Raw genomic sequence first — 20,024 nt, 5'->3', positions numbered from 1 at the left:
CAAATAAATATATTTAATTATTTATTCCTGTAATATAATTTGCAAGCATGAACTTTACACCAAATTATTACTGTAAAATAGGAACAATAACGGATTAACTGTATTGCTTTCCTACTGTATCTACATAAATTCCAGTCGACGGTGAATGACGTCACCCCCGCCATTGATTGACAGGTTTCTGTACAAGTCAGCATTTAGGATTTCATTAGAGTTTTGGCAGGCTTTATACTCGCGCCAGAGGAAGTGAAATAGCATATGGGGAATTGCCATTGCGATTTAAATATGGCAGGGTCGTAACTCGTAAAACTGAGGTAATTCATTCGCAAATAAACTTTGCTTTTCCTTTTGAAATTTAACAGACATTGTACGTTCGCGCAAATGCAAATGGTTTGCATTTGAATTATGTCACAAGTTTGACACAAACAAATAGAAACCGCATTTGCAAATGCAGTTTGCAATTCCCTTTTAATTAAGGCCGCAAAATCATTCCGTATAATCTGGTGGGTTACACGAAAATTTGCATTTGTTCGGCTGAGATGAAGAGCTGAATTTTAAGGCTTCTCTTCTGTGAAGCCGGAGGGGGAGACACCGGAAGTGAACGTCATTTACACAGGAATGGGCCAAAATAATCTGCACCAGTGCAGCATGATAAACAATTCTTTCGAAAATATCTTTTTGTGCTGTACCTTTATTGAAGGGATGATTTGTTTCTTCAGAGGTCTTATTAAGGCATCGCTGAGGTAAGACTGATATAGCTCGTGCTCTACACAGTTCTAGCGCAGGTTCACATGATCACTTCTTAAATGCTTCATTTAAAAAACACGGTCAGTTATTTTTTAGCGATACGTCCTGCAAATGCAATATTTTTTTGCTGTGAAAATACATTAATTGTGTATTGCCATTGTGTGTGTACATGTTTCAACGGTCGCCATTCAGATACACGGACAATAGTTAATGCTGTGACGTTACAGGTTATCTGAGCGTTTTGCTTGATGGACTCTTGCATTTTAACACAAAGCAAGAGATCACTTTCCCTTTTTCACAAGATGCCAACGCAAACATGTTTACATGTATGTGCCTATAAGATAGAGCTTGTGTTTACAGATTCTCTGCCAGTGGCATATTACGTGTTTTTTTTATTTATATGCATGTCAAGTTGTTACTACTGGCAGGTCTGGCTGTATTTGTTTATTTCAAAACTGTACACGTGGACGTGAACTTGTAAACATGGTCATATTTACATTGATATGAAGTGATAACCATCACAAATATGCCTATTAATGTTAAATAAGATGTAGTTTCTTTGTGATTAATACTATGAACAATTGATGTCCATGAAATACATTTCTCCATGAGATCAGAATTGGAGTTTTATGTTCAACTTTGCATCCTCCAGGTGCATGGTTTAAGACCCTCGATCAATATCTGATTGTACTCAAGGTGACAGCATTTTTATATTCACATTTAAAATGTATCCTATTTGGAAATCAACCAAAATTGTTAATTTGTTATTTTAAAGAAAGGCACATTACCTGTAAAATGATTTTATGAGTTTAATTCACATTCTATGGTTTTTCCAGCAGCATTTTTGTGATATTGTAACACGCTTGACCGGTGGCATGAAAAATGCTCTTTCTTTATTTTTGAGTCGTTTCCGTTGGTATAAAATGCATCAAGGATTGCTAAAATGAACAGATATACCGATCTCTGTGTAAAAATAAAATTATGATGTTGCTATATTACTCATTTCATTTTTTAGCCCCTCTAATACGTCTCCAAATTTCAGGTGAAAATTGTCCCTTTACAAATGAATGGATTACTTAATTACTATATTAAGGTTCCCTCTATCAGAACGTAATCTGTTGATATTTTTGGTGCATTTTCACAACTGTCCATACTTAATACAGACATGGTGAGCATTGACTTGTAAGCTTCACTAAGGGTTTTCTAAAAAAGAACTACGAAATGAATATAAATCACTACATGTTTGCATCAGACTGCTTATTTTCATGATTGAAGTACAGATTACACTGTATTCATTGTGGGATACAGAATGTTTAATGATCACAATGTGGTTTTTATAATAACTTCACAGGCACATGACAAGGTTGAAATGTTGTCATGTTTATTGTAGTCTTTATGTATCCATGTTGTCTTTAGCAGTTGAGAAAACAAGTGTTAGTGAGAACCCGTCATTTCATACGAATCTGAAAATGCTGATTCATCTCTAAGCAACTATTACCTAGGTGATAGTTCCATGACAACAGGGAAGGACAGAGATGGTGAAAATTGTGTAGTGTTTGAGGCTTTGTGTCTTAAAATGCAGTAGTTGGATATCATTTCTGACAACAGGCATGTTTTATTTAAACAACAAAGATTTAAGGTCATAGATAATGGTTTCCCTGTTCATTGCAAATGTGTTGAGATGTTTGTGATAAACCGAAATATTCACCAGGGAGTTTAATTGGATAATATTTAGCCATTTTGAGATGATAGGTGATGGATTACTAGTGAAACATGAATGTGATCTGTTTTTTCAACATATCTCCTCTTTTTTTGCAAATTCATCTGACACGGCACTATATGTACAATCTGTTTACAAACCTTTCTTCTTTCTGAGATTACTTCTGGCTTGGTAGCTATTGTGACCTAATCAACACGCTTGATCGATTTTGCTGATGTCACCTGCATAGCCTGTCGTCAGTCACCAATGTGGCAAGATCTACTCTAGCGCCCAGTGGGCTGGTCAACACACCTCTTCTTTAAAAAACACTGAAATTGAATTTCTTTCTTTAATTTGATGTAACTTCAGCAGTTCCCCAGACAGTTGATCATTGACAGAGAGTCTCTTGTGCTAGTGCCCTGCGGGCAAAGAAGAAGTACATATTTGAGTTTCATGATTTGTTTGTTAAATCATTACCTAAAACATACACTTTTTGTAAAGCAGCAATATAAAGCATTAATGGCTTTTACAGTGTGAAAAAGAGGAAAAACATCTTAAAATCTCAAACTTTAAACTGTAAGTGTGTGCAAATGTGTGTTTATGGAGTGACAACTTTAATATTTGTAGTTTAGTTCCCCAAATCTAAACATGTCTCAGTAACGCTATTTTTTTTAGCTTGTTTGAGCATGCTGCCCAGCACAGCAAGAGGCTTGGACAATGGGGATCTGTTTATTTGACCAATGAAATATGGGGGGCTAAGGCTGTTTGGATCATTCATTTATTATTATTCAGCCAATGTTTTTGAAATGACACACTTTCAAGTGTTGAGATGGAGATGGATGCTGTCTTTATAAAGTTAGTTATTTGCTTTAGAACTGCCCTCAGTCTATTGTTAACCTGTGACGGTGGTTTGATAGTGACTCATGATTCAGCTTACATAGAGATAAAAGATATGAGATAGCAGAAGTGGACTACAATATAGAGAGGTAAAAAATAGAAAGTATAAAAATAGAAGGTATAAGGAAACTTTGTCCCTGGAAATGAATTGTCATTTTGTGAGACGATTCGAGCAGCAGGGAAACTTTATGGCTTATTTCTCTGGAATGTTCAAACATTCAGCTGTAAGTCATGAGGCCATGACTTATGGTATTGTATTGATCCTGTCAATTCATGAAAAGTAAATTAATAAAAGTTTGTTATCCCCTTGATCTATACTTAGAAATGTTTGAATGTAATATTATATGTTTTGTTTAACTGCTCCAGGTTATACAGTACGAAGAGCACTGGCTGTTGTCATTTACCATGTTTATTTTTTAACTTGAGGGTTGCGCCTCAGGCTTTCTCTATTAAATGCTGTTTTATAGCTCTCTCCAGCAGGGGGCAGTAATGATCTGGAATACCAGTACTATGAAAATCAATAATCATCTGACCCAGTCAGAACATTATCTCTATAAACATGTGGGTTTAGAAAGGTAATGTTTATGAAAGGTAACAATGCATTCTTAAGGAATAGTGCTCAGAAATTTTAAATTGACTTCAGGTAGACAGTGTTGGGTACCCAAAGCACCTAGAAATTGTTTATAGCATCTACTATTGTTTTATTAAATAAATTACTCCTAATGATGAGGTATAAATCAGGTCTAAGTTTTCAGTCTTAGCCTTAAATCTACACACTTATTATGTTGTAGGTCTGTATGGGGCAAGAAGCTTTACGATGTCTTGTGTGTTTACTGTACTGCACTGTGTAGTTAAGTTTATTTGTGCTGTATGTTATTTTGGGTCTGAATATTAATTTCCACATGTGTGGACAATAAAAAAGGTCAAATCTGATTTAATTTTTTTCAACTAAACAAATAAATTCTGTTATATTGTAATGATTTTATTAAAATACTTAAATGCTTGTTTATGTCATGTATTTTCTCCTGGAAGCCCCAAAAACGCATACACCCATCATGAAATTAATCCAAATTAAATTTTATTAAATTTTGCTTTAGAATTTATTTAGCCACTGAAGTCATTTGGATTACTTTGATCATAATGGGTGTATGGTCATTTTGGAGCTTCATCATGTTGGCTCCCATATAAGATGACCTGATAGCATTTTAATACAAAATATTCAAAGTATTCAACTGAAGAAATAGAGTCATAGACATTTCAGATGACATGAGAGTGATTATATAATGAGAGAATATTCCGGTGATGGCTAATCTCTGGCAGTTTGTTGAATCACATGACTTGACTCTCTCTGTTTGTGTTGGTGTTTTCTTAGGGGGTTGTGTTGCTAAATGGAGTCTGAGCAGTTGTTCAACAGAGGCTACGGCAGAAACAGCTACAACAGCATTACCAGTGCCAGCAGTGACGAAGAGCTTCTTGATGGTGCTGGAGTCATCATGGACTTCCACACCACAGAAGATGACAATCTGCTCGACGGTGACGCATCCCCAGGTAGGCCACACTTGAGCTGAACCACTCTTTATTCATCCAAAGCTCTTCTTGCCATGATCATCAAACTTTAAACTTATGTTTAAGATTAGAAACTTCAGTGAAAGTTAATTTTTTAATGACAGGTTGAATACCAGTTTTGCATCTTTCAATCTGTATTTTCTTGGTTATGGCGTTTAATCTTTTTGAATGCTTTTTTCCCGTCATGTTGTTTAAGGCCTCATGGATTTACCCCCCAAAAAAACTTTTGGTTAAAAATATCTTTACGGAGCTCTGTACAGTTAATAATAATCAATTATGTTTAGCTCCAAAAAACCATAAAAGTTAGCTTTATGATAGCTTCATGCGAGAAAAAGTAAAAAAAATAAGAGCATTATGTGTTTAAAACATCAGTGAATAATGTTCATTTTTTGGTAAATCCATTATTTAATTATTTTTTTGCTGTGGTTGCTTTGGTTTGATGTTTGTACTTGTATGTTGATGTTTGAATATCTCAGTGAAACAAATTCTTTCAAGTTTTCACAATTTGAGTTGTGTGAAGCAGCAACAGCCTGATGTTTTATGTACTTCTACACACATGCTACATTTGCTACCGGGTTTCTAACTGTAGAACACAAAGTTCCTTGTTTGTGTCTTTATCAGTGTGGGGGATGCTAAAATGTTATACAAAAATTTCATTTCCAACAACAAATAATGGATTTTCTTTGACTTCACTGACTACTGTATATGGAGGACATGCGAATTGATTTGATGCATGACAGTTCTGTTTTGTCTTGTCCAACATTAGAAAGTTCATTATTTATTAGCATCTCCGTACAAGCGTAGCGGACGGACCCACAAACCTTTGTTTCCTGAAACACACACAACAGGAGTTTCTGTGGCTGTGTAATGGGAGGTGTCACCTTTCAATGTCATTCAACAATCTCTGCCCTATCAGATTCTTGACTCCCTTCGGCTGCCCAGCACCTGGAAAGTTTCCTGTCCTAAGTGAGACTGCAGTAACATCACAATGAGAGGTTGATACAGGAACAATCAGAAGGTCAAAAACTCCAACTGTTGCTGACTATACTAGAAGGATGAGTAACTGAGTGAAAGTTCATGCTGACATATCTTGCTAGTCAAACCAGTAGGTTTGACATGCCTTAAAACAGGCAACATCTGGGAACCAGTTTGACAGACCTATCACTTTGAACAAAACGTTTCAGGAAGTTTAAATGTGTATTGAGTTTTACTTATTCCAGTGCTTCACTTCGTGTCGGACTTCTTGTTGCTGTCTTCAAACCTCGTTGTTATTGGCGTCCCTGGCACTGCCTTCTTGCAGTTGTACTGTTTCCAGTGAGATATATGGGGTCAGTGATGTCCCTTAACCAGCTACAAAAGCTTTTTTGATATTCAACAAAAGCATTATTAGAACGCAACAGAGAGAATGGGAGACCTAACTGTATGCTCCATGGCAGTTACCTGGCAACTGAAGGATTATTGACAAGCGTTGAAGGTAAATGGTAGGGAATTATGGGTTGAAGTGTGTGTACTGTAAAAGTGTGTGTGCAAGTGCTGTGGTCATGGTTGTGTGTACATGACTTATTCTGTCCTAGATTCTGGAGAGATTAATGGTGGCAAAATGGTGATTCAAATTGTGGCAGGTGTTTGTGTGTGTAGACAATAACATTTTGCAGTGAACAGATGTACAAGTTGTTGAATTTGTTTAGCAATTTACTTTTATCACCCGGTTAGCATGGTTAATGCTCCTGAATTGACCTGTTGGTTACCATTCACAGACAAAAGCTTTTATCAGAAGTAACTTTTACAAAACTATTTACAGTTACTATTAACATTTACTAAAATAACTAGTGTAAAGGCTGCCATAAAAAAAAGACTGATTGTTGTGTTTGCCATTTTTTGTGTTTTAAAGAAACAAATAACTTCCAAGAAATAAGATCCATGGACACTTAAAGTTGGGGTGGTTGATTTCAGAGGCGCTAACTTTAGCCTGCTAGCACAGAAATTATAATCCCAACCTCTATGTGATTCGCCATCCAAAGCCACGCATTTAAGGATTACAGTGTCGTCTAGGCCATAGACATACATATACTATATATATTACCTTGACGCCTCTGCTGGATCGTACATCAACATAGAGTGGAGTACAGAAATTTTTTGGCTCCAGTTAAAGATGATTATAGAATAAATGCTTTTAGACATGCTTTTAGAGGTCTCTGCTTTTAAATTTAAGGGAGACTGCATTCATTCATTTATTTATTTATTTAGAAATTAGATATTATTTATTAGAATGATCTTACTCGTTGTATAAACACCATGCACTGTGCTGTGTTCTAACTTATCTGTTTTTCCAGTTTGCCCCTGTAAAGCTGCTTTGAAACAATACACATTGTGAAAAGCGCTATATAAATAAACTTGAATTGAATTAAATGGATGTATTTATTGTCATACGGAACTGGGAAAACTCAGGCTTGTCAAGCAATCATTCAGGCTTAATAATTGTGTACACATCGCTAATGTGATTTAATTTAATGTAGATTAAATGCAGATGATCAGAACACAGCTCGTTCAGCTTAAAATCCTGGGAAAAATCAAAACTATGCATCTTTACTAAATGCCTATATACTGGTATTTCATACTTATAATGCATGGCAGTGTTATTAGTTTTAGTATGTCACATACATCAAGTTTTACTGCAGTAACGGTTTTACTGTATTAATATAGGAACATCTATTGTCTTTAAAAATGTCTAAAATTACTAGGGTTGGGTATCGTTTGGGTTTTTTTCGATACCGGTGCCAAATCGATACCAGTAAAATGGTACGGGTGCCAATGATGGTGGATGACTCAAGAATACCTTTTTACTAGAAAAAAAGTTCTGAAGACTCTTCAGTCACTGGGAAAACTGGTAACCACTGGTCCCGGCTGTAGTACTACTAGCTGGAGAGGCAAAATTATAAACATAAATCCATGTTACATAAATATTTTACAAATAGTTTGATCATTTGTTAGCATGAATGCAAGATCTACATTTTGCAATTAGCATTACATTAGCCTACTACTAACCTGCGGAAAGGCTGCTGTCGTCATCATAATTGAGAGTGCCAGCAGATGTTCGAAAGGTGTCAAACACGGTGCATCCCTCTGCTTTTAAGTTTATTCCACGTGCCCACAAATGTTTCATTGGGTTTGCAAGTTTCCCCCTTTACACGCAACTGTTGCAAAACATTTGCTGTACGTTGCGGTTTTTAAATCATTTCGTGTGAAATATAGCCACATTTTAGAGCCTTTAGTTTTGACATTTTAACTTTAGCGCGTTTAACTTTAGCTAAGCGTTAGACCACCTGCTGCACTGCAGTCAGAGCAAGTGTAGTTGCTGCATTCACATGCTTCTCGTGATTTGTGTTTTTAATATAAAATGTGAAAATTGGACAGTTACGCTGCTACAAAGATGTATTGGATTTGTATCATCAAAGCTCACGTGAGTTTTCTCATTGAGGATTTTTTCCCGATCATTCGGACACCCCATCCTAAGTGTTGATGAATCTAATGCTTCTTTACGTCCGTGTCATGACTAATAGCACCAGAGGGCCAATATTTAACGGTTCAGGCATTTAAGTGGCACCGAAGTGAGGCATGGAAATTTGAGTTCTGATTCGGTTCAGTACCGGTCATATAGGTACCGGTGCCGTATCGGGACCGAATGTCGGTACCCAACCCTAAAAATGACTACAGAAAAAAAACAATTTTCAAAGTGAAAAACATTACATTTGATATAATACGTAAATTAAACTATATTACCTTGTGTGTTTTGTTCAATGATTCAAGTAAAACAGAATCAATCTCTTCATGTCTGTGTTCTATTTTCGACTACTGCAACGTGGTTATTTATTCTGTTGCTTGTCTATAATATATCTCTGAACATGGTACGATCTAGTGGATTCTCACGAATAACAGGCAAAAATAATTGATTTCACCTTTCCTTATGACCACCATTAATTTTAAAGTAGTCTATAACTGTCGATATACGAAGCAACAAGAGACATGATAAAGCTGTACTTAAGAAATGTTAAAGGTATCATGAATTAAGACATAAAATTGAACCCAAGTTTTTGTTATATAAGAGGTAATCGTAGCCAAGCGAACATTCCTTTGTGTACAAGGCCCAGGTCGACACGGGATTTGCGGAGAGACTAAAATAAAAAACATCAATATTGGATCCAACAGGGATGGCGCAGCAATCTTATGTGAGTAAAACATATTTGTACTATGCTTCACTATTGCATTGTTAGGGATCGCTTGATATGTGCTGAAAATGTGTAACCTAACGTTATGTGTCTAACCAAATTCACAGAAGGCTCCAACTTAGTTTACTAAGCAAACTGCAATCCAATAGTAAGAGTGGGCGTTTAATTCTAAGTGTTCAATGCGGCACACCCATTAAAACTGAGCGTTTGTCGAGCCGGCGTCCAAACCCGGGTAGAAAATACCCTATTACTTATTGATTTTGATGTTTTTTCATTTTAATACCACGCAAACGTCATAAGTAGACATCATACAACAGTATAAAACAATAAAATAGGCCAGTTCATGACACCATTAACATGATTGTGCTTTTAATGCTGAAAAAGCACAGCTCTCCCATTGATTTCAGTGGTCTTTTAGTGCACTGCTGCCCTCACCCATATGGCGGGCTGTTGACGTATCGCAGCAGCGGAGCAAAACGGCCAATGCAGCATCTAGAGCTGCATCTGGATTTCAAACACTCTTTCACTCATTCACTTTTCCCTATATAGTGAATGCTAAATAGTCCACTATATGGGGAAGAAGTGAATGAAAACAAGAAACGGATGTAAAATCACAGTTCTGTCGTGGTCATTTGTCATAAGCGTTTACATCGCACCTGTGGCTTTATGGACTCTTTCAATTTCTTGTAAAATTGTAAAGTTAATTTGCACTTTTTTGTCACGTTTATATAAGTTTGCTACATCTATTTACTATTACTTTTAATGAAATTATTTAATATAATTAAAATAAAACACTACTGTCTATAACATTCGTATTCCGTGTGAAATGGAATTTCTAATGAGAAAAATAGTGGGCGTGGCTTCGTCTTTCTCTGCGATTTGACTGGATGTATAAAAACAGCCGTTGCATTTTTAAATGGAACTGGCAGCAGACTAAAGCTGGAAGTATGGTCTGTCCACCCGTGTGCGTATGACGGAATTTTCGCACACCCGGTCCGTGTGCCGCCCATTTTCTGAGTCTACGTGGATGTGCCGCGTACAACAGCGCATGCGCAAAAAGACTGCACTAGTCCACTAGGGGTAAATACACACACAGAAAGTGTGCAGTGTGCCGTTGTCTAAGAAGAATGACACAAAACCAACACGCTGAAAGCAAGAACAGTAAGCTTAGAAGCATATCCTTCTCCAAACTGTTTGGTTGTTGTTTTTGTTGTTTGCAATGGCGAAAACCCTTCCTCATTCATTAATTTTCAGGATGTCTGTAAATGATGCGACTCAGCGCTGCCCTCTAACGGTCTGGTAGAGCACACATACTCATTTGTTTTGTGTATGTGTTGAACTCGCGAGACAGACACAGATGCGGAAAATCAAGCATGCCACGGCCTTAACAGTGGAAGGGGGAGTTCACGGATGCTCCGCCCAAGCCGTCTGACATACGTCATTAATACTGTCTTCACATGCTCTCAGAAATTGGATAATTCGAAATTCTTACAACCCCTAAGTAATCTATGGAACAGTTAATTATTTTAATGTTACCAAATACTTGTCATATTTTAATGCTACTAAATCATTAGTAACATTAAAGTTTTAAAATTATTTAATGCTTTTAATGTTTCTAAATCCAGACGTTACTTCTGGGTTGAAGTGGGAATTGAATTTCGGAGAGCACGTGAAGGCAGCATTAAGATGGATAGTCATTACAGGAAGGAAGCGCATTTTCAGATTTTAACTAAAGATTATGAGGGCACACAAATTTTAAAAAGAAAATGGCACGCATTGACAAACTTTTTATATTAAATGCTGCAATATTTCATGAAAAAATAGGCATGTCATTTTTTATTTCACTGGGAGTTTGGTCACTCTTCCCCCATTCCCGTTGTATTATGGGAAATATTGAGTGAACGAGTGTAGGGAATGAGTTGTTCACTCAGAAGGCATTTTCCAAATGGCATTTATGCGCTCTTGAAGGGCGCTTCGCGAAGGGGACGCCATTTGTAGGGGCGTTCCAAACAAAAGTGAACACCTGAATCCCTTCACAAAGGGCCCTTTCAGAAGTCCGTTAGCGAAGGGTACATGCCATGGTCACTTTAAGGAAATGAGGTTTGTTTGTGATCACGTGATGTTGGATTACAGGTTCTCGCGACACATTTTTTATTAAGTGGGATTAAGTTTGTTTTGTTACCTACAAATTTAAGTAAAATCATTTAGTTTGTGTTTGTTTTACACTATTTTTGTCAGTAATAAATTTGATTTTGAGATTGTTAAAATATGGTATAAAGATAATTTGGTTTATAGGAAAGTATAATACGTTTAAAAATAGCTACTTGTTTATAGGTTTCCTTTATTACATATTCCCTTTAATAATAATAAAATACAAGGTGAAATGAGACATAATTACACAATATTTAACAAGAAGTATTAAAGGTGTTGTTTATTTTCAACAAATGAGTGCTGGATCCGGAGTGCATGTGTGGCATTGTCAAGATAACTTTTGGCCAGTCATTCCCTTTCTGAAGAGAGTTCGAAACGCATACACGAGAGACAGTACAGCCCTGCACCCTTGAAAGAGTTGACTTCTAAGGCTCAGACCTTCTAAGGGAGTAGGGCATAGGATTACTCACTTCCGTTTGGAAGATGCGCCGAATTTGGACAACACTACAAAATGGTGGACACCCGATACAGTGCATTAAATAGGAGAAAGGGGGCGAATTCAGACACAGGTTAGGTATTTATTATGTCTATAGTCTAGGCAACAACGGCAACTTCCGTTTCGCGTTAGTACGTCTCAGTACAATCATACATGTTGCTACACACTAAGATGTATATACTTTAACTTGACAAAAACAGTACATACTTTAAGTAGACGAATTGGGACGCAGCAAATGTTTTTCAGCGGCTCTACGTTCTCTGGTACGCGATGACGTCACGGGATGCCGCATTGATGCGTTGAAGGGACGTACGCACTCATATATTCACAAGCACCGCACTGTGCAGATCATGGCCGACGTTGCTGTTCATCTGTGAACCGTTCATCGGTATGGAGGAGGACTCCGCCGACCCCTATTTACCGTACGACGGCGGAGGGGATACGATCCCCCTGCACGAACTGAGCAAGAAAGGTATGGGTCAATTTGTGATAGGGTTATTTACCCCCACCCCACCTTATATATCGCAGGCCGATTAATCGAGACCGAAATCGTTTATTAATAATCTGAGACGTTTATTAGATTTGTGCTCGACGGCGCGAAGGAATGTTTTCTCTTTTTTTTGCGTAACGTTATATGTGGTGTTATTGTCAAAGACGTGTTGCGTGTGTGTGTTTTTGTGTGTAAGTGTTTGTGTCTATGAAGATACAATGGTTGTGTAAGCTCCCGTGGGTATTCATAATAAAACAGTAATGACGTGTATGGTCTTGTGTTTCTATGTTGTGTTTTGTATCCCTGTGTGTTGCATTTTGCCAGAGAGTGTGCATGTATTAAGTATGAATGCTGGTAGAGATGTTTTTCTCAAAATCTGCTACAGCATGTCTACAGTAGCATTAGGAATATCGTTATGTTTTTGCATGTGTGCGTGCAAAGTCTAATCAAGTGGAATGTATTATTCAAGAATGTGGTAATGACACCCAGATAATTTAACCCAATTTATGTTAGCTCATCCAAACATGACAGATTATTTACTTACCCTTATGTCATTATAGACTATTGTAAATTTAGTCTCGGTCACTGTTTTAGACAAAATAAAATTGGGGATCGGGGGCGGTGAAGATCTTAAATACTATAAAAACACCAAAACATTTGTTATTCCATACATAAGTCTTCTTAAGACATAGAATTATTGGTGCAATAGACTGGCATTTAGATAGCTAGTCTTTATGTTCTCACTTTTTTTAAAATGACAACATGTTTGTTTAACGGTCAGGTTAATGCAAATCATCCGTAGTAAAAGTAATTTGTCTGCCAGGCCCTTTTTTGTGTAATTATAGCTCAAGAGACAGTTAGTTTTTTAACGCTGCATAATGCAGAAATGCAGGAAAGAAACATTCTTCAAATATTTTGCCTTTGCCCATAAAGATGTGCTGATTAGAGATGTTAGTTGGCGATTTGTTGTGAAGGAGGTCTACAGTAAGTTATGAACTATCACATGTTTGTATGGACCAACCGTCATAATTTAAATTTAGGTTTGCTGGAAAACAGCTGGTTAATAAAATTATCCGATAAGGCTGTTGCTTCAGCTGAAATGCCATTGCTGCCCTTTATTTGAAATCAACAATCTTCTTGCTCTGAAGACTTAGTGGAGTAGTTGCTCTTTTAATAAATGAAAGGTGAAGTGTATCTATCTTTTTCTGGTACTTAATTTTTGCCTAATCTCAATATGCAGAGCTATTATCACTTTGTATCTTTGCACATACAGTCCAACATTTTCGTATACGTTTTTGGCGCTCTTTGTTCGGTGTCTCTGAATTGTAAAAAAAAAAGACCTCTCAGAATGCTTGCTACGGATGCGAAAAACGCAGAAAATCTAACCCAGTCCGAATTTTTTTATGACTGACGAAAATATTGGAGGCAGTATGTAAATGTTAATGACATAACGTGAGGTCGTATTTACTTTAAAATTCGGATGCAAGAAGACTCCGTGTGCAATGGGCTTTATGGCCAAAAGTGCTGTCCAACATTGGACAAGTAAAATCTTCACACTTTATTAAAAAACTTGATTAAAAATTCATAAATGAATGTGTATGCATGATGATCCAAAATATGTTTTTAAAAAGTTCACATTCACGCACAGTAACGTTTATACAAAATACAACCAACATAACATTTGCACTCGTAATATTTAATCACAAACTTCCATTGTTTACCCCATCTGTAAATCGCTTTGGATTAAAAGCTTCTAAATTTGAATTAAAAAGATCAACGCAGAAATACAAAGCGCTTTGATAATCTTGATCACTTAGCAACTTTAGAAACGCATCTGTTTGTATCCGCAGCACCTGCGCAATAAGAGAGTGAGCCGGCTGCAGCCACCAGCATACTGCTATCAGATGCGGCTTTTTTAGACAGGCTTGCTTTTCCTCAAAAACATGCTAAGTATAAATATAATGATCATATACTCACTCAAATGATTATGTAGCTATTTTTCTTCATATTTTTGCACTCTAGTGCTGGGCGATGTGACGTTTTTATCGTATATCGCCGATGTCTCGCAAATCTCCTGATGTTGATTACTACAGACAGATTCCAGATGATAATTGATAACGATTTAGGGTGAACATAAATGTTCATATGCCCAGCCAGTCAGTAACAGTGACAGAAGTTTGGAAACGCTATTTTGTTGGGTCAGTTGAATGTTTTGCTGTTTTCTGCAGGTCACTGCACAGATACAGAACAAGAGAAAGACAAGCTGCGTCGGCAAAGCAAAACCTCACACTCGCGAGGCTGTGCCAGTGTTCGAATTGTCCTACCCTGTCAGATATATCCTACCGCAGGGCAAAAATTTAATTTAATCTAAACCAGATCGACAATATAAACAGGTAACGTTAGGATGATTTCACATGCAATATTTTACTACAGCATAAAAGATATGGTTTATCTGCTTGCTTTACCGGATGAAAGAAGTCACTGCAACACTAGTTTGTGCAGGTGGCACGCCTTTGTGTGTGTGTGTGTTTGTGTGTGCAAGCGTGGGTGTTTGTTTGGCAGGTCTTGGGACGAATTCCCTCCCGCTCCGTATACGCAGATCAATTGTCTGCACAACGTTGCATGAAGTCAAACACATCCGATATAATCGGACATCGCAATGATTTTAAAGTCGGTTATCTATAAAAAAATTACACACATTGCCCAGCCTTATTGCACTCCGCCTGAGCTTAATTTGTTTTTCTGTACTTATTACAAACTCGGGTTGCATGACTTTGACTAAAACACAGGATAGTGTAGGCTTGTTTTTGGATTTATCCTAATTATAAACTTGTTTTGAATTTGTGGCACTTGAATAATTACAGAATAATATAGTATGGAAAAATGCCCTGCCATAATATCCAGAGCCTGACCGATCTATTTGGAAAGCTGATTAGCTGATTATGAGCTGTTGTGATATCCTGATGACCTAGTTCTCTGCTTTCATTATAGACACATTTTTATCATTCACACTCGTGGTGATTGTTGAATGTTCAGTGTAGGCATTTTGGGCTTTAATGGGATACTCCACCCAAAACTGAAAATTCTGTCATGAATTATTCCAATTACTCTTTGGCGGGAGAAGCAGCGGTCACTGAGCGGTTTAACTGTTTTCACTGTTTGAGAAACATTACCGTCGACCAATATGGGTTTACTCCGGCCGAAATCAGGCCAGCCGATGGCCATTATATGAGGTACATGATATTCCACCTTCATCTGATAAAATCTAATTAAGTAATAATAAGTAATACAGAATATTGCATAAATAAAAAAATTGTTTATGTTTGTTGGCAGACATTGCTATTAGTCAAATGGTCACAATGTAATTTAAAACAAAAATAAAAAAATCTCTTGTATTACACAGCCTGCTGCTCATAACTGCGTTTTTAGTTATATTTAGCTTTAAGCCTTTTTCTAGCCTGGCAGGAAACTAGACGCTCTTGTGATCGAATGTGTTTATACCGATATGCTTTTTAGGGCATATACCGATTATTTCCATGTGAATTAGACCGATAACCGATATTTTGAACCGATATATATGTATGGTGTAAAAACGGAAATTTGTATAAAAATTAAGAACACGGGCTCTGAAACATTTGAAACATTTTTAATTCTGACTGAAAAATCTTAATCATAACACTTAATATAATTATTAATTAATATGAATAATAACAAAAGAAAAATATCTTCTGATGACTTAAACATTGCATACAATACTAGAACTATTCAATTAATAATTTTGATCATCATTGGATTAACTAGCACAATTTGAATTTGTATAATAAGTGTAAATAATTGAATTGCCTTCATAGCTTTATTTTGTATGTTGTTGAAAAGACCGCAAATGTTTTCATTAAGCTATAACATTAAAAGCATATTTTAGGCACACTTAGTTAGTACATTATTAGCCTATTCCTTGAGTGTATTGTCGGCTAGACGGGGATTTTATCACACCCATGTGTGTCTTTGAACATTTATGTGTATAAATAAATTGCGAAAAATAACTCAAGCTAACATTTGTTAGATGCGGAGTCTGTGTGTGTGTGCGCACGTGCATGAGAGCGCTCTGACTGAAGACCGACGATTCAAGTTCATTGTGCTTTAAAATGGCTTGTATTTTTGAAATGGCGTGACTTAAAATGACGTGCAAAACGACAGCTCGATCAATAACAGGCTGCTTCAGAGCCAAATTTCGCATTTCAAAATTAAATGACTTTAAAGGCAAATGGGCTTTGAAAATGACCGATATCGATTATCGGCTAAATCCTTAATATCAACGCCGATAATCGGCCAGTTCGATAATTGGTCGACTACTAGTTTAAACGGCCACAAAAGACCGCATACGGACACAATGCATAAACGAGGGGAAACAACAAGTCAAGATTTCAACTTTGGCTGAAGACGATGATTTTGGTTTAATGATGAAAAACGTACCAAGCAACCAGAATGTTTTCTCTCCATTTCAGATTTCTAACAACAAAGCAGAAAAAACCCTGCTTCTCTCTGTATGTTATTCTGCCCCGGACGCGTTCAGTTGTAATTTGTGTGCACTTATTTCCATTTGATAGAAAGATCGACCAAAATACATCTTAATACCAATATATAAACCGAGTCAGACCCACAGACACATTTAAGCAGGAAAGTTTAATTGCACATTTTAGCAAGAAGTTTCGTCTTTTATCAAGGCATGGCTGGAGAGTCTTGAGTTGCTACGTCTCAGACGCAGCATCCGAGGGAGAGGAATTCTCCGGAACAGAAACCGTTTTGATAACTTTGGAGTTTATCTAGCTATACAATGCGGACAACTGTAATAATTTAGCCGCCGGGCTCATCACCAGGTCTTGGTACCCATGCATATATGTTAGGCCTGCACGATTAATCGTTTTTAAACCGATATCGCAATTTGAAGGGATGCGATGTTCAAATCGCAAGAGCTACGATTATTTCCATTAAGGGCTTTAAAATGATAAAATACACCTACGTAGTATTTCACAGTTTGCTTCTGCAATTTGACATTTAACCAAAAGGGGACATTTTAACACTGTACATGCTTTTGAATAAGCAAAGAACGTCATTTGAAAAGATGAGCACGAAAGGGAGCAGCAGTTAAAAATACGCAACAAAGTAATATTATGTCTGCTGAAGCGCAAAGTCCTGCAGCAGCAAACTACTTGGTACCTAAAAGAACAAGCAACGCTTATTTTTGGAACTATTTTGGATTTCGACCTTCTGATGTTCTTCCAAAGCAAGTGCTTTGTAAAACATGCCGAAAGTCTGTGTCGACCTCGCGAGGCAACACAACCAATCTCTATCAACACCTGCAAAGGTATCACAGACTATTCTATGATGAATGCAAGGCCAACCAATTTGGATGCCAGACGGGCGGAGCAAATAACGGCTTTAATTACTAAAATGACCGCTAAGGATTCACTTCCGATCAGCTTTGTCGAAGGAGAAGGCTTTAAAAATTTGTACAGCCCGAGTTTCCTTTTAGTCTAGAAAAACGATCACTGCCAGACTGGAGAAACTTTTTCATGACAATAGAAATGGAAGCCTTTTGAGCTATTAATTCATGAAATCGTTCCGGACTTTTAATAAATGCCTTCATTTGGCTTATATGTTTTAACACGTTTTAAGGCTGGTCTAAAATATTTATGCCTTTATTATATTTTCCTTGATCAATCACCCTGCTGTTTGTTAGTTGGTATAAATGTGCATGCTCATATTTTACAAGGAAATGTCCTAGCATTATGAGCGGTTGATGCTGATCGACGTACTGTTAATAAGTGCTGTCATTCGGTTGTTAATATATTAATGTTTAAATGCGTTATCTTAATGTTTAGCTTGATGTAAGATTGCCTATTCCATAATAAAAAAGCAGTGTGTCGTCACAGATTTAAAGTGGTCTCTCTCTCTCCGTTTACGTGTGTGTAATTCTGTAAATGCGTCCATATTGGGGAGGGGTGCGAATTTTGAATAATCTTCGAATAGTTCTCATCGATCTTCGAATATTATTTTTGCCTTAAATGCCCATCCCTAGTTTATACTTGTTAATTTAACTATTTAAAATACTTTTGTTATTCTCTTAATTTGTCATGACATGTTTGCATGTCTTTCTTTGATGCATGCTGTTAAAACAAACACAACAAACCTAGCACTTTTTAAAAAAAATTGTAGTCAAATTGCATTTTAAATCGCAAATCGCAATTTTGGTCAGAAAAAACACAATTAGATTTTTTCTTCAAATCGTGCAGCCCTAATATATGTAGCCTAAACTATGTGGTTGAAGGTTCGCTAGAGTTCTGAAAAGTTACTTGCATTCTCAAATAGCATCAATTTTAATCAATGAAATATACAATACAGCCATGTTCAGACTTGACTTCTTTTTTTCAGCTGCTATCGTCTGTTTTACATTATTATCCTATGGAGTAAACCGTGTTTACAAAAGACATCCTGAGCGCTTTTTTAAACGCCAGGGCTGGCGACTTTTACTGTAACTCAGAGCGTCTTTTGAGGTTGAAAAAACATATTGTAGTATCTAAATATTTTATTAGTTATTGCAAATATGCTCTCTGTTTATTATTCAAATAGACTTCAGTTACCCAGCCTATTTTTCTCTGGGCTGCCTTCGTGTGCCAAGTCATGGCGTCCGGCTGCTATTTGTAACCAAACACTGCAAGTGTTTCTTTTACTAAAAAGACGCTTTTCTTGTCAAAAATGTGCTAACACTAATACGAAGTGATGGCATCACAAATATGCTAATTAGTGTGTGACGTCACCAGCGCGACAAGTCTGTCAAAATCCTATGGGAAACACTGGAGCGATTCACGACGACCCGTCAAAATCGAACAGAGGTTAACATAAACGCTCTAATGAAAAATTATGTAGTGTTCTATAGTATTTGATATAGCAAATTGTGGTATTCTTGTTGTAAATTGATCATCTGTAGGATCCTTTAATATTTACTATAATAAGGTTAAAACAATGTTAAATAGGAATTTTACTGCAGTTTACTATAGGCCTAGTAAATACTATAGCAGGGCTTCACACATAATTAAGTGAGACCATGGGAGCTAAACGTATTTTCCTCTAGGGCGGTCCGTGCTACATGCATTTATGCATTTGGCAGACGCTTTTATCCAAAGCAACTTGCACTGCATTATCCTATACATTTTTGTTTCGAAGTATGTGCAATCCCCCTGGTATTGAACCCATGACATTGGGATTGTTAACGCCTTGCTCTAACCACTGAGCTAAAGGAATGCAGGGTTCACGCTCCCTGGAAGAAAATTTTGCATATTTTAAATGTAAATGCTGCAATCTGGTGAATTAAGAGCAAAATTAAGTGACTTAATCTATAAGAATACAATAGCTATAGTAGTAATTTAAAAATGTAATCATTGGCTCCATATATAAATGGGGATAATAGGGAAGAACACGTGGTAAGATGAGAGTTCACAAACATGTAGAGCATGAGCCATCAAAAAATAAAGGAAAAAAAGTTTTTAACAGTTGAACTAATTTCATAACCATATATTAAAATGCGGGCTCAGATCGGGCCTTTTTCACAGTGCCATTGTCCCACTCCCTGCATGCCAGTACACTTTACTATCCAGGACTATAGCATGTATACATTATTTGCGGCGACTGTTTAGAGTTAACCCGCAAGAAAAGCATACACTCTCTCACCACAACAGAGTAATGTTGAGTTTGTGA

General features: G+C 36.8%; 1 protein-coding gene across 7 annotated transcripts in view; it reads left to right on the top strand.

The window, feature by feature from the left end:
* The first annotated feature begins 53 nt into the window (after window positions 1–53).
* Window positions 54–20,024, top strand: part of clcn3 (chloride channel 3) — a 51,983-nt gene continuing 32,012 nt past the window's right edge. For 2 of the 7 annotated variants that reach the window (XM_056751514.1, XM_056751478.1), the window contains exon 1: window positions 12,095–12,251. In XM_056751514.1, the coding sequence (XP_056607492.1) occupies window positions 12,170–12,251 (82 nt within the window). In that variant the 5' untranslated portion in view covers window positions 12,095–12,169. Of the gene's footprint in view, window positions 312–406; window positions 741–4,712; window positions 4,889–5,822; window positions 6,381–12,094; window positions 12,252–20,024 lie in introns of those variants that run through there. The other 5 variants (XM_056751467.1, XM_056751497.1, XM_056751459.1 and 2 more) reach the window with 5 other exon arrangements.

This window comes from Triplophysa dalaica, chromosome 1 (assembly GCF_015846415.1).
Source record: "Triplophysa dalaica isolate WHDGS20190420 chromosome 1, ASM1584641v1, whole genome shotgun sequence".
NCBI lineage: Eukaryota > Metazoa > Chordata > Actinopteri > Cypriniformes > Nemacheilidae > Triplophysa > Triplophysa dalaica.
Note: the sequence above shows the minus strand (reverse complement) of the source record. Positions and strands in the feature narration are given on the sequence as shown.